General features: G+C 48.7%; 1 protein-coding gene across 1 annotated transcript in view; it reads left to right on the plus strand.

Annotated features, from left to right (window-relative positions):
- LOC123763545 (acetylcholine receptor subunit beta-type acr-3-like) overlaps nucleotides 1–10,748 on the plus strand; it is a 33,778-nt gene extending 23,030 nt beyond the window's left edge. The window contains exons 5-11 of the mRNA XM_045750688.2: nucleotides 4,844–4,967; nucleotides 6,298–6,384; nucleotides 6,498–6,632; nucleotides 6,833–6,947; nucleotides 7,292–7,367; nucleotides 7,914–8,079; nucleotides 8,728–10,748. Of these exons, the coding sequence (XP_045606644.2) occupies nucleotides 4,844–4,967; nucleotides 6,298–6,384; nucleotides 6,498–6,632; nucleotides 6,833–6,947; nucleotides 7,292–7,367; nucleotides 7,914–8,079; nucleotides 8,728–9,332 (1,308 nt within the window). The 3' untranslated portion in view covers nucleotides 9,333–10,748. The remainder of the gene's footprint in view (nucleotides 1–4,843; nucleotides 4,968–6,297; nucleotides 6,385–6,497; nucleotides 6,633–6,832; nucleotides 6,948–7,291; nucleotides 7,368–7,913; nucleotides 8,080–8,727) is intronic.
- The last annotated feature ends 1,653 nt before the right edge of the window (nucleotides 10,749–12,401 follow it).

A 12,401-nucleotide genomic window follows, 5' to 3' on the forward strand; every position in this document is an offset into this window, starting at 1 on the left:
TGGTGATGACACTGACGGTGGTGTAAACTGGTGGTGATGACACTGACGGTGGTGTAAACTGGTGGTGATGACACTGACGGTGGTGTAAACTGGTGGTGATGACACTGACGGTGGTGTAAACTGGTGGTGATGACCCTGACAGTGGTGTAAACTGGTGGTGATGACCCTGACGGTGGTGTAAACTGGTGGTGATGACACTGACGGTGGTGTAAACTGGTGGTGATGACCCTGACGGTGGTGTAAACTGGTGGTGATGACACTGACGGTGGTGTAAACTGGTGGTGATGACACTGACGGTGGTGTAAACTGGTGGTGATGACACTGACGGTGGTGTAAACTGGTGGTGATGACACTGACGGTGGTGTAAACTGGTGGTGATGACACTGACGGTGGTGTAAACTGGTGGTGATGACACTGACGGTGGTGTAAACTGGTGGTGATGACCCTGACGGTGGTGTAAACTGGTGGTGATGACCCTGACGGTGGTGTAAACTGGTGGTGATGACACTGACGGTGGTGTAAACTGGTGGTGATGACACTGACGGTGGTGTAAACTGGTGGTGATGACACTGACGGTGGTGTAAACTGGTGGTGATGACACTGACGGTGATGTAAACTGGTGGTGATGACACTGACGGTGGTGTAAACTGGTGGTGATGACACTGACGGTGGTGTAAACTGGTGGTGATGACACTGACGGTGATGTAAACTGGTGGTGATGACACTGACGGTGATGTAAACTGGTGGTGATGACACTGACGGTGGTGTAAACTGGTGGTGATGACACTGACGGTGGTGTAAACTGGTGGTGATGACACTGACGGTGGTGTAAACTGGTGGTGATGACCCTGACGGTGGTGTAAACTGGTGGTGATGACACTGACGGTGGTGTAAACTGGTGGTGATGACACTGACGGTGGTGTAAACTGGTGGTGATGACACTGACGGTGGTGTAAACTGGTGGTGATGACACTGACGGTGATGTAAACTGGTGGTGATGACACTGACGGTGGTGTAAACTGGTGGTGATGATACTGACGGTGGTGTAAACTGGTGGTGATGACACTGACGGTGATGTAAACTGGTGGTGATGACACTGACGGTGATGTAAACTGGTGGTGATGACACTGACGGTGATGTAAACTGGTGGTGATGACCCTGACGGTGGTGTAAACTGGTGGTGATGACACTGACGGTGGTGTAAACTGGTGGTGATGACACTGACGGTGGTGTAAACTGGTGGTGATGACACTGACGGTGGTGTAAACTGGTGGTGATGACACTGACGGTGGTGTGTGGCGGGGAGCAGGTCCATGTTGGAGAGTGTGGCGGGGAGCAGGGCCATGTTGGAGAGTGTGGCGGGGAGCGGGGCCATGTTGGAGAGTGTGGCGGGGAGCGGGGCCATGTTGGAGAGTGTGGCGGGGAGCGGGGCCATGTTGGAGAGTGTGGCGGGGAGCAGGTCCATGTTGGAGAGTGTGGCGGGGAGCAGGTCCATGTTGGAGAGTGTGGCGGGGAGCGGGGCCATGTTGGAGAGTGTGGCGGGGAGCGGGGCCATGTTGGAGAGTGTGGCGGGGAGCAGGTCCATGTTGGAGAGTGTGGCGGGGAGCGGGGCCATGTTGGAGAGTGTGGCGGGGAGCAGGTCCATGTTGGAGAGTGTGGCGGGGAGCGGGGCCATGTTGGAGAGTGTGGCGGGGAGCAGGTCCATGTTGGAGAGTGTGGCGGGGAGCAGGGCCATGTTGGAGAGTGTGGCGGGGAGCAGGGCCATGTTGGAGAGTGTGGCGGGGAGCAGGTCCATGTTGGAGAGTGTGGCGGGGAGCAGGGCCATGTTGGAGAGTGTGGCGGGGAGCGGGGCCATGTTGGAGAGTGTGGCGGGGAGCAGGGCCATGTTGGAGAGTGTGGCGGGGAGCGGGGCCATGTTGGAGAGTGTGGCGGGGAGCAGGGCCATGTTGGAGAGTGTGGCGGGGAGCGGGGCCATGTTGGAGAGTGTGGCGGGGAGCGGGGCCATGTTGGAGAGTGTGGCGGGGAGCAAGACCATGTTGGAGAGTGTGGCGGGGAGCGGGGCCATGTTGGAGAGTGTGGCGGGGAGCAAGACCATGTTGGAGAGTGTGGCGGGGAGCAGGGCCATGTTGGAGAGTGTGGCGGGGAGCGGGGCCATGTTGGAGAGTGTGGCGGGGAGCAGGGCCATGTTGGAGAGTGTGGCGGGGAGCAGGTCCATGTTGGAGAGTGTGGCGGGGAGCAGGTCCATGTTGGAGAGTGTGGCGGGGAGCAGGGCCATGTTGGAGAGTGTGGCGGGGAGCGGGGCCATGTTGGAGAGTGTGGCGGGGAGCGGGGCCATGTTGGAGAGTGTGGCGGGGAGCAGGGCCATGTTGGAGAGTGTGGCGGGGAGCGGGGCCATGTTGGAGAGTGTGGCGGGGAGCGGGGCCATGTTGGAGAGTGTGGCGGGGAGCGGGGCCATGTTGGAGAGTGTGGCGGGGAGCAGGGCCATGTTGGAGAGTGTGGCGGGGAGCGGGGCCATGTTGGAGAGTGTGGCGGGGAGCAGGTCCATGTTGGAGAGTGTGGCGGGGAGCAGGGCCATGTTGGAGAGTGTGGCGGGGAGCAGGGCCATGTTGGAGAGTGTGGCGGGGAGCAGGGCCATGTTGGAGAGTGTGGCGGGGAGCAGGTCCATGTTGGAGAGTGTGGCGGGGAGCAGGGCCATGTTGGAGAGTGTGGCGGGGAGCGGGGCCATGTTGGAGAGTGTGGCGGGGAGCAGGTCCATGTTGGAGAGTGTGGCGGGGAGCAGGGCCATGTTGGAGAGTGTGGCGGGGAGCGGGGCCATGTGCCATGTTGGAGAGTGTGGCGGGGAGCAGGGCCATGTTGGAGAGTGTGGCGGGGAGCGGGGCCATGTTGGAGAGTGTGGCGGGGAGCAGGACCATGTTGGAGAGTGTGGCGGGGAGCAGGGCCATGTTGGAGAGTGTGGCGGGGAGCGGGGCCATGTTGGAGAGTGTGGCGGGGAGCAGGGCCATGTTGGAGAGTGTGGCGGGGAGCAGGGCCATGTTGGAGAGTGTGGCGGGGAGCGGGGCCATGTTGGAGAGTGTGGCGGGGAGTGGGGCCATGTGAACAACAGTGTAGACCCTGGCCAATACAGTGCACTGGGTTCCCTACCCAGATGACGGGCCCCGCCGGGCCCCCTAAAGTGAAAATTACTATCAGATAGTTTTACAGAAGTTCTTTATATTATAAATATTGTTTAAAAAGGGATTAAAAGCCAGCGAGCTTTCCAGCGAGAGGTCGAGTAATTATCCTTTCTGCCAAGAGATATTTCATGAACAATATGGCAGTATGGAGTCTCTAGAGTCGCGGGGCTCCTGGCAGCCTGTCCTCTTAAAAAGAACGTCGCTTTTGGCCGTTTGCCCGTATGGCCGAATTTGGACGTAATTTGAAAATGAAAAAAGAAAGAAAATAAATTTGGGAATTTTTTTTTTCAACAACAGTAAGTTAAGGTCCTCTGATAGGTTAGGTGGGCAGGAAATTCTCATAAAGTTTCAAAACGTTATGAAAAACGTTAATTTAAAGTGTGCTCTCATAACCTCTGCGCGTACGCCAGACGACTCAAATAGAAAACGGAACAGAACGTCACTTTTGTGAGTCGATTTCATTTCAAATTTCGTCCAAATTTAGCCATATCGCGCATACGAGCCAAAAGTGACGTTATTTTTAAGAGGACGGGTTGCTCCTGGACCCAGTGTGGCTATGTGTGAGGACGCAACCCGTTCTCGCACTTTCTTACAGTCAATATTGACTTATTAAATACGTACATATGTGACATACTAAACATACCAGTTTACCTTGAAAAGCTTCATAGAAAACACCGACCTTACCTAACCTTCTTAGTATGTTAAGATAAGCATCTTATTGCTTCGTAATTACAATTATTACTTAACTTATTATAGGTATAGGTTAAGTAATAATTGTAATTACGAAGCAATAAGATGCTTACCTTAACATACTAAGAAGGTTAGGTAAGGTCGGTGTTTTCTATGAAGCTTTTCAAGGTAAACTAGTATGTTTAGTATGTCACATACGCACGTATTTAATAAGTCAATATTGACTGTAAGAAAGTGCGAGAACGGGTTGGAGGACGACACTGGTGACTAGTGTTTCTTATTTTCTACCACAGACGTTATCTTGAGGTTATCTTGAAATCACTTGAGATGATTTCTGGGCTTAGCGTTCCCGCGGCCTCTAGGCCTCGACCAGGCCTTTTGTTACACCCCCCAGGAAGCAGCCCGTAGCAGCTGTCTAACTCCCAGGTACCTATTTACTGCTAGGTAACAGGGGCATCAGGGTGAAGGAAACATTTTGCCCATTTGTTTCCGCCTCCACCGGGGATCGAACCCGGAACCTCAGGACTACGAATCCGAAGCGCTGTCCACTCAGTTGTCAGGCCCCCTTAACGTGGCCACACTTTTACAATGCTAACCTACATATATACATTTTCTTCTGTCCTCCATGGACAAGGTTAGAGATCTGTTAAACATGTTGTTCGGTGATTTATTGAACAATACACCACAGAAAGTGAGTGTAGTGCTTTTAAAATGCTAATCTAACCTACATACATAAACACACAGATTTACGTCTGACCTACATAAACAGTGTTCAAGGTGTCTTTTGTATGGGTAGTGGGTGGAGGAGCCACCACTGCTCACGGCACGTCCAGACAACTCGACAGGTCTCTAACACCCCCAACTGTCTCCTAATATTTTACAAATATTTATATCTTTGTGTCAATGATGTTCGTGCCATTACCATTATAATATTGGCGGGAAAAGCACTATAATTGAATGTTTGTATTTGTGGGTCTCAGATCCGGTTGGTGCAGGGGCCGGCCGACCTCTCCAAGTTCAGACAGAATCCAGAGTTCTTCCTGGAGGACTTCTACTCCAAGCTGGAGGATATTATCAACCCGTGCTGCCCCATACCCATGTCAAGTGAGTCTCGCACTCCTCCTTACCTCCTCTCATTAACATTGAGCCTACCCAACTCTACACACAACCTGTGTAGACCTACACGCTACCTGTGTAGACCTACACGCTACCTGTGTAGGCCTACACACAACCTGTGTAGACCTACACACTACTTGTGTAGACCTACACACAACCTGTATAGACCTACACACTACTTGTGTAGACCTACACACAACCTGTGTAGACCTACACACTACTTGTGTAGGCCTACACAGAACCTGTGTAGACCTACACGCTACCTGTGTAGACCTACACGCTACCTGTGTAGGCCTACACACAACCTGTGTAGACCTACACACTACTTGTGTAGACCTACACACAACCTGTATAGACCTACACACTACTTGTGTAGACCTACACACAACCTGTGTAGACCTACACACTACTTGTGTAGGCCTACACAGAACCTGTGTAGACCTACACACAACCTGTGTAGACCTACACACTACTTGTGTAGGCCTACACAGAACCTGTGTAGGCCTACACACAACCTGTGTAGACCTACACACTACTTGTGTAGGCCTACACAGAACCTGTGTAGACCTACACACAACCTGTGTAGACCTACACACTACTTGTGTAGGCCTACACAGAACCTGTGTAGACCTACACACGCACCATATGCCAGCGTCTATGGCCAGCACTTATGCTAATTTTGTTTGAAAGTTAATGATCTGGCACCATAAGCATCAACCGACAATGTTATGAGAAGAAATATACAACTACGTGAAGGCTACTGAATACAACCTCACGTCCAATCCTAGCAAATGTGCTGTTGGTCCTATATACTCACTGGACTTTTTTTTTGTATCCAGATCAGAAACTAACATTACTAGGTAGAGAGATTTCAGTACAGTATATTACACAGCATCAGTGGCATATTTATATCCTCAAAAGGCACAATTTGGTCATCTTGATGCCTGGTGGAAAGTAAAGTTATTTAACAGGTAATGTCTCGGCTTGTAAGGATATGAAGTATGGGTCACTCCAACTTTTCCAGAAATATCTTGATTGTAAGAAAACAAGTTAAGAGTGAATGTTGTTCATTCCACCCCCAGATGGTCCAAGGGGATGAGTACCGTTCCTTCAGTCCTTTCACCTATCCCAGCTCCTATCCTCTCTTCATATCCTTGAGGTTACCTTGAGGTTACCTTGAGGTGCTTCCGGGGCTTAGCGTCCCCGCGGCCCGGTCGTCGACCAGGCCTCCTGGTTGCCGGAGGAGTTCCCCTTACAAGTTCTATATAGTCATACTTGCAAAGCGATTTCTAGCGATACTTATGCTTTTCGTCGACAGCCATCAGGTACTACCTGCAGGTCCAGCGGCGGACCATCTTCTCCCTCTTCTTCTTCATCATGCCGGGGATCCTCATCAACTTCTGCGGTACGTGGCCCCTGCTTACTCACTCCTTACTCGCATATACTCACTCATTGACTCATTGTGCTCTTACTACCAGTGGTTCTCTGCGTTAGTGTGATTATGTGTCTTCCCGCCAGCCCTCATGGTCTTCTCTCTGCCAGCGGAGTCCGGCGAGAAGATCGGTCTGGGCATCAACTCCATGCTGGCCATGATGGTCTTCCTCATGGCCATGACGGACAACCTCCCGCCCACCGAGAAGCTGCCCCTCGCAGGTGTGTGTCAACCAAACGTGGCGTGCTAAAACCTGGCTCTCCACACCTGTGACCACATACACGTTGGTAGCTTAGGCTGTATTATTTCAGGTATAAGAAACGTATAGTATGGCTCCTTCCTAGGATGTAAAGGGTGACTCTTCCTATATGTGTAGAAATATGACTAATTCTAGAGGTGTAAAGTGTGTCCCCTCCTGCAGGTGTGTACTACGGCGCCTGCATCAGTATGATCGCCCTCAACATTGCTCTCTCCGTCACTGTTCTCAACCTGAATGTGATGGGCATGCGAGGCTACCAGGTGCCAGAGTTCCTCAAGTAAGGCCCCTACCACCAGTCTTTAAACTGAAGTAGATGAATTAAGTACCTGTGTGTGTGCGTACATAAACAATATCTTCTATAGCAGTCACACACACAAACATGGGTTAATGTGCAGAAGCCTCGCACGGGCCAATCAGCTTTCTGGAGTTTCCTCTGTTAGTTAAGAATAAAATTCTACCTTATTCTACCCTATAATGACCTCTCTTCCTGTCATTATGGCAGACAGCCCGGTCCATATACCTTTACAAAAGTACAGTCGTTAATTGTAAGGAAATGTCATCATAAAAATCAATAAAAAATTAGATGATATTATGAGGGTTGATAGTGATGGTTGCCGGCAGGACGGTGACGCTGGTGGTGGCCCGCGCCATCATTGTCCGGATCCCCATCATTGTCAGGAAGGCCTGGAACATCTCTGTAAGTACTGGTCACTTTGCTGAGGTGGTGAGGGACTCTGCCTGGGTAGTGAGGGGACCCTTGGCCCTGGGTGCGAGGGATGAGGGAGTCCTAGTACCCATGGTGTGGGTAGTAAGGATGCCCTTGGCCCTTGGCACGAGGGATGAGGGAGTCCTAGTACCCATGGTGTGGGTAGTAAGGATGCCCTTGGCCCTGGGAGCGAGGGGGTGAGGTAGCTCTTTACACTTTAAAATGGTAAGTAGAGTGACTAAGGTAGAGTGAAGTGTGCCTGGTGTGTGAGTGTTGTTTTGGAGCCATCAGTCTCATCGTCAGCCATGGACAAAAAGGTCATAAAGGTCACTCTGTGTGAAAGATGTGTGAGTAAAACACTGCGAGACATGTTCAGGAGATGGAAGATGACTGTGACAAGAAAATAGTACTTCATACACCTGCCATAGTCACCCATCACCACACATCTGCATCAATCACCCATCACCACACACCTGCCACAGTCACCCATCACCACACACCTGCCACAGTCACCCATCACCACTCCTCCCTTCTCAGGAAAAGAGCAAGACCATCACGCGGGTGCAGAAGTTGAAGGATAAGATGCACATGTCTGGCAACACGGTGAAGGTCTTCAACGTTCTGCCGCAGACCCCCAAGACGCAGGAGCTGCCCGAGGTGAAACAGCACTTCGAGGACGACCTCAACCACACCGTACTCACGGGTAAGCTGAGACGACGCGAGAAGTCTGCATTTTCTAGCCTTAACTAAATGGCCATCTTCCAGTAATACTTTGGTGATGTTTCAGTTTATATGGAAAGGGTTCAAAATAATACAATTTACCTTTGATTGCGATGCATCTAACAGCGATCTCAGTCTTCATGTGTCTCTTGTTGCACACGCTAAAGGATTTACATTTTCCGCCACTGAGGAAGCTGAGTCTGTGTTGCTAAACTTGCACTTAAATACATGTTTGTGAGCACTGGTTTATTAGCTACTTTGTATCCCTGACCGACACGTCTCTCAGCCTCGAGTGGACAAGTTTGTCTCTGATCAAACACACGCATCTCAGCATCACCATTGTGTGACTTTCCAGTCCTCTGGCACAGCATCCCATAAATTTGTGCTAAATAAATTTCAGAATTACTGCATAAACATCCACATCGCCTTCATCCTCCACACATTTCAGATTCTGTGATGTAATCACACTGGCAGTATGCGTCCTGCTTCTTGTTCATGGCTCATAGCCAGTATATTGTATAGTGAATTCAGCAACCAAAGCGCTGAGTGTACACATACATCTCTATACATTCCATAAGATATTCCTTGCTAACACAGCTCCAGAATTACATTCATTATTTGGTTATTCCAGATCCCTTCCAGCGGCGTGCCATCGCTGTTCTGGAGTCCATAAACAAGATTTTAACCCGGGAACAAGAAGAGCGAGATGTGCTTACCGTAAGGAACACGCTGGTGGAGGAGTGGAAGTTTGTGTCGCGAGTGATGGACCGAACACTCTTCCTAACCTTCACCCTGATCACCTTCATCTTTAACGTCTCCATCCTCACCTCCTCGCCCTTCAGGGAGAGGTTCGCCTACTGCCCACTTGGAGATAACGGAGAGTGTGACGACCTCACATGGGAACAAATTATCGAGATCACCAGCCACGCAGCCAACGACATTCACTTCTCAGGGACAAAGAAGGGCCACACTCCTGCAGAAGCGTCTGACGCAGCTCACCTCCAGAACAATCACGCCTACATTACAAATATTCAGAAGATTCCCGAGGTAGCCTACGACGGCTTCGACGACCCGCCTCCAGACAAAAGTGCGGCTCCCTACACCACCTCCCAGGGCATCCAAGGCTCCGCCAAAATCAGGAAACTCGACTCGCCTGATCACTATGATGAGCCTGGCGACCTTGACGAAGACCATAGCCCCAACGACACCTCCAGGAACCGCCCACAAGGTGGCTGAACCGCGGCACTGAACCATTAGGTCCAATACAAAGGAACTCTTGTAATTTTTCTAATATAACTCACAAGAGGGTGTACCAGACGGTGCTTGAGTGATGGGCGCTACATCTTCACTACATGCTGTCTTCATGACTGTAGCCATCTTCACTGCTCATTATCTTCATCACTGTAACCTCCTGGATTGCTTATTCTCTTCATCACAGTAACCTCCTGGATTGCTTATTCTCTTCATCACTGTAACCTCCTGGATTGCTTATTCTCTTCATCACTGTAACCTCCTGGATTGCTTATTCTCTTCATCACTGTAACCTCCTGGATTGCTTATTCTCTTCATCACTGTAACCTCCTGGATTGCTTATTCTCTTCATCACTGTAACCTCCTGGATTGCTTATTCTCTTCATCACTGTAACCATCTCCACTTCTCATTATCTTCATCACTGTAGCAATTTCCACTCCATGTTATGTTCACTGTATCCATCTTTACTGCTTCAGTAAAATATCTATGCTACAGTACAGTACAGTATCTTCATCACTGTAATCACCTTCCTTTTTTAAATACTCTATTACTGTAACCATCTTCACTGCTTACTATCTGCATCACTGTAACCATCTTCACTCCTTACTATATGTTTCACTGTAACAATTTTAAATACAAACCTTCCATCTCCTTCATCACTTTCCTTAGCCCCCATCACCTTCACCACCTTCCTTACCTCCCCTCACAATCTTCCCTCTCCATCTTTACCGTTCACCATCTTCCCTACCATTCACTATCTGCCCTTCACCTCCCAGGTACCTTCTCTGCTCTACACCTCCTCTCCATCCCTGTAATATTCGTGAGAATGGAGTCTTTTATTTTGCCACACTAGAAATTATTATGATTTGCCATTTGATGCAAAGAGAGGGGCATGGGGCTCGACCCCGACCCTCCTATGACCACCCCCGAACAAAGACCAGTCACCCTGCAAAGTTTAGTGAGGCTAGCACCAAGCTTCTGGCCGCCAGCCTCGAAAAGATAGACACGGACACGGAAATAATTGCCCTATATATCCTGACCAATTTGAGCACCTGGCCTAGGGGGCTAAATAACAGCATACAAAATAGTAGGTCAGGGTTAGCTTGACAATATTAATATTGGGATTAAGTTAGGAATGTGGAGCCTTGACTATGACCCCTACCCAAACTAACCTAACTGAAATCTTACCTGACTGAATCTTACTGAAGTTACTTCGTTAAATTCAGAAATATGGGACAAACTGCAGTACAAGTTAAGCGTGGACCAGAAATCTGGCGATGACTCGTCACCTCGAATATTAAAAATAATTGTTCGTGTTTTAATTCATATAAGTGAAGTTGTTCTACATGTAAGCAACGTCTAATAATCTGGTAGTATAATAAAATGAAAAAAAAAATATATTTATAAGTAAAATCTCTGTAACATGACGTTAGAGGAAGTGATTGCCAGTTAGTAACAAATATCAAAGTTAACCAACTGGTAATAAGAGTGTAACCAACCTTCTAGTTAGTAATACAAGGTTTACTTGTATTACTAACAGAGATGGAGTGTGCCATCTCTGTGTTGCGTAGATTTGGGTCGAGTTCAACACTCTCCTACACACGCGGTATAGTGACGTCATCAGTGTCTTTGGCAGCGTTCGGATGCAACAATTGTTGTTTCATTTCAAGTTTATCATCTGCGGATATTTGTATTTATGGTTATATTCGTATATTTGCTTCTAATTATTTTTTGTAACTGGACAAAAACAAATCGACAAAGTATAAATTAGACAGAATGAGGGAGCGGGTGGGGCGTTAAAAAGATATTTTCACCTGTAATTGGCTGTGTTAAAATAAGCAATTTGGCTACTTATCTACTAATGGGTTGGAAATGGGACTCTTATGTGATATTGCAATATCATAAAATAGGCATATATCAGAGGATAATATATTCATGGAGAAAGGGCAGCTAGGGAGGTTTGTTGACAATGTTGGAAGCGTGAAGTAGGCGAGACGCGTCACAGGTCACGTGACGTTGTTGACACACCCAGGCGAGCCCTCCAGGCAGGTGTACCTTCAGTTTTTGGTTTGCTAGTGCAGTGTTGACTGTCGGTGTCTCGAGCAATACTGAGGAGTACAGTGGACGCTAGTGAGGTAGGAGGGAGAGACAAGACAAGCGGGGCCGGCCTGGTGTGTATGGCTTGCTCTTGGTCAACCCCCAACCCACTCCTTGCCTCGCACGTCGAGGCGTCCCCGCGAGCAATCCATAACAGGTGTGTCTAAATATGTCTATTTTTGAAGTTTGCATTGCATAGAATTTTGTTTAGAGTTGTTGCTTACATTTCGTAGCCTCGCATTGTGCGCTGTGAGACATATGTGTCATTTTCTTGCGCTTGAGCATGGCTCTTGTTTAAAGTCGTCCAGTGCTTGTTGGCGGATTTGGGTGAGCTATCGACTTGGTCCTTCTGGAGAAAAAACAAACTGAAGTTGGAGTGGGGGGTGGAATTAGGACCTCCTGCTGCCAAATCCGTATTGCCTACAGGCAGGCTGCTTCGATGATTGAAATATGTGGTTAATTACCTCATTTAAACACTCCGGGTCCGTATTATGGTGAACGCATATAAATTTCACTGACAGCAGCATTCCTGAAAAATGTCCCTGTGTTCCTCACTAAGACAGTCTTGGGAGTAGCTTGGTGGCCTGGGACCAGATTCACGAAAGCACTTACGAACCTGTACATCTTTTTTAAATCTTTGGCGGCTTTGTTTCCAATTATTAAACAGTTAATGAGCTCCGAAGCATCAGGAGGCTGTTTATAACAATAACAACAGTTGATTGGGAAGTTTTCATGCTTGTAAACTGTTTAATAAATGTAACCAAAGCCGTCAAAGATTGAGGAAAGATGTACACGTTCGTAAGTGTTTGCGTAAGTGCTTTCGTGAATCTGGCGCCTGATTAATTGCCGCCAAGTCCGTCGATATACAAATCACATGATACACATGATAGTTCGTCAATGGATTTTAAAACGTAACAAGTCCAACCTAACCTAACAGTATATATGGTTTTGATAAT

This window comes from Procambarus clarkii, chromosome 52 (assembly GCF_040958095.1).
Source record: "Procambarus clarkii isolate CNS0578487 chromosome 52, FALCON_Pclarkii_2.0, whole genome shotgun sequence".
Taxonomy (NCBI): Eukaryota; Metazoa; Arthropoda; class Malacostraca; order Decapoda; family Cambaridae; genus Procambarus; species Procambarus clarkii.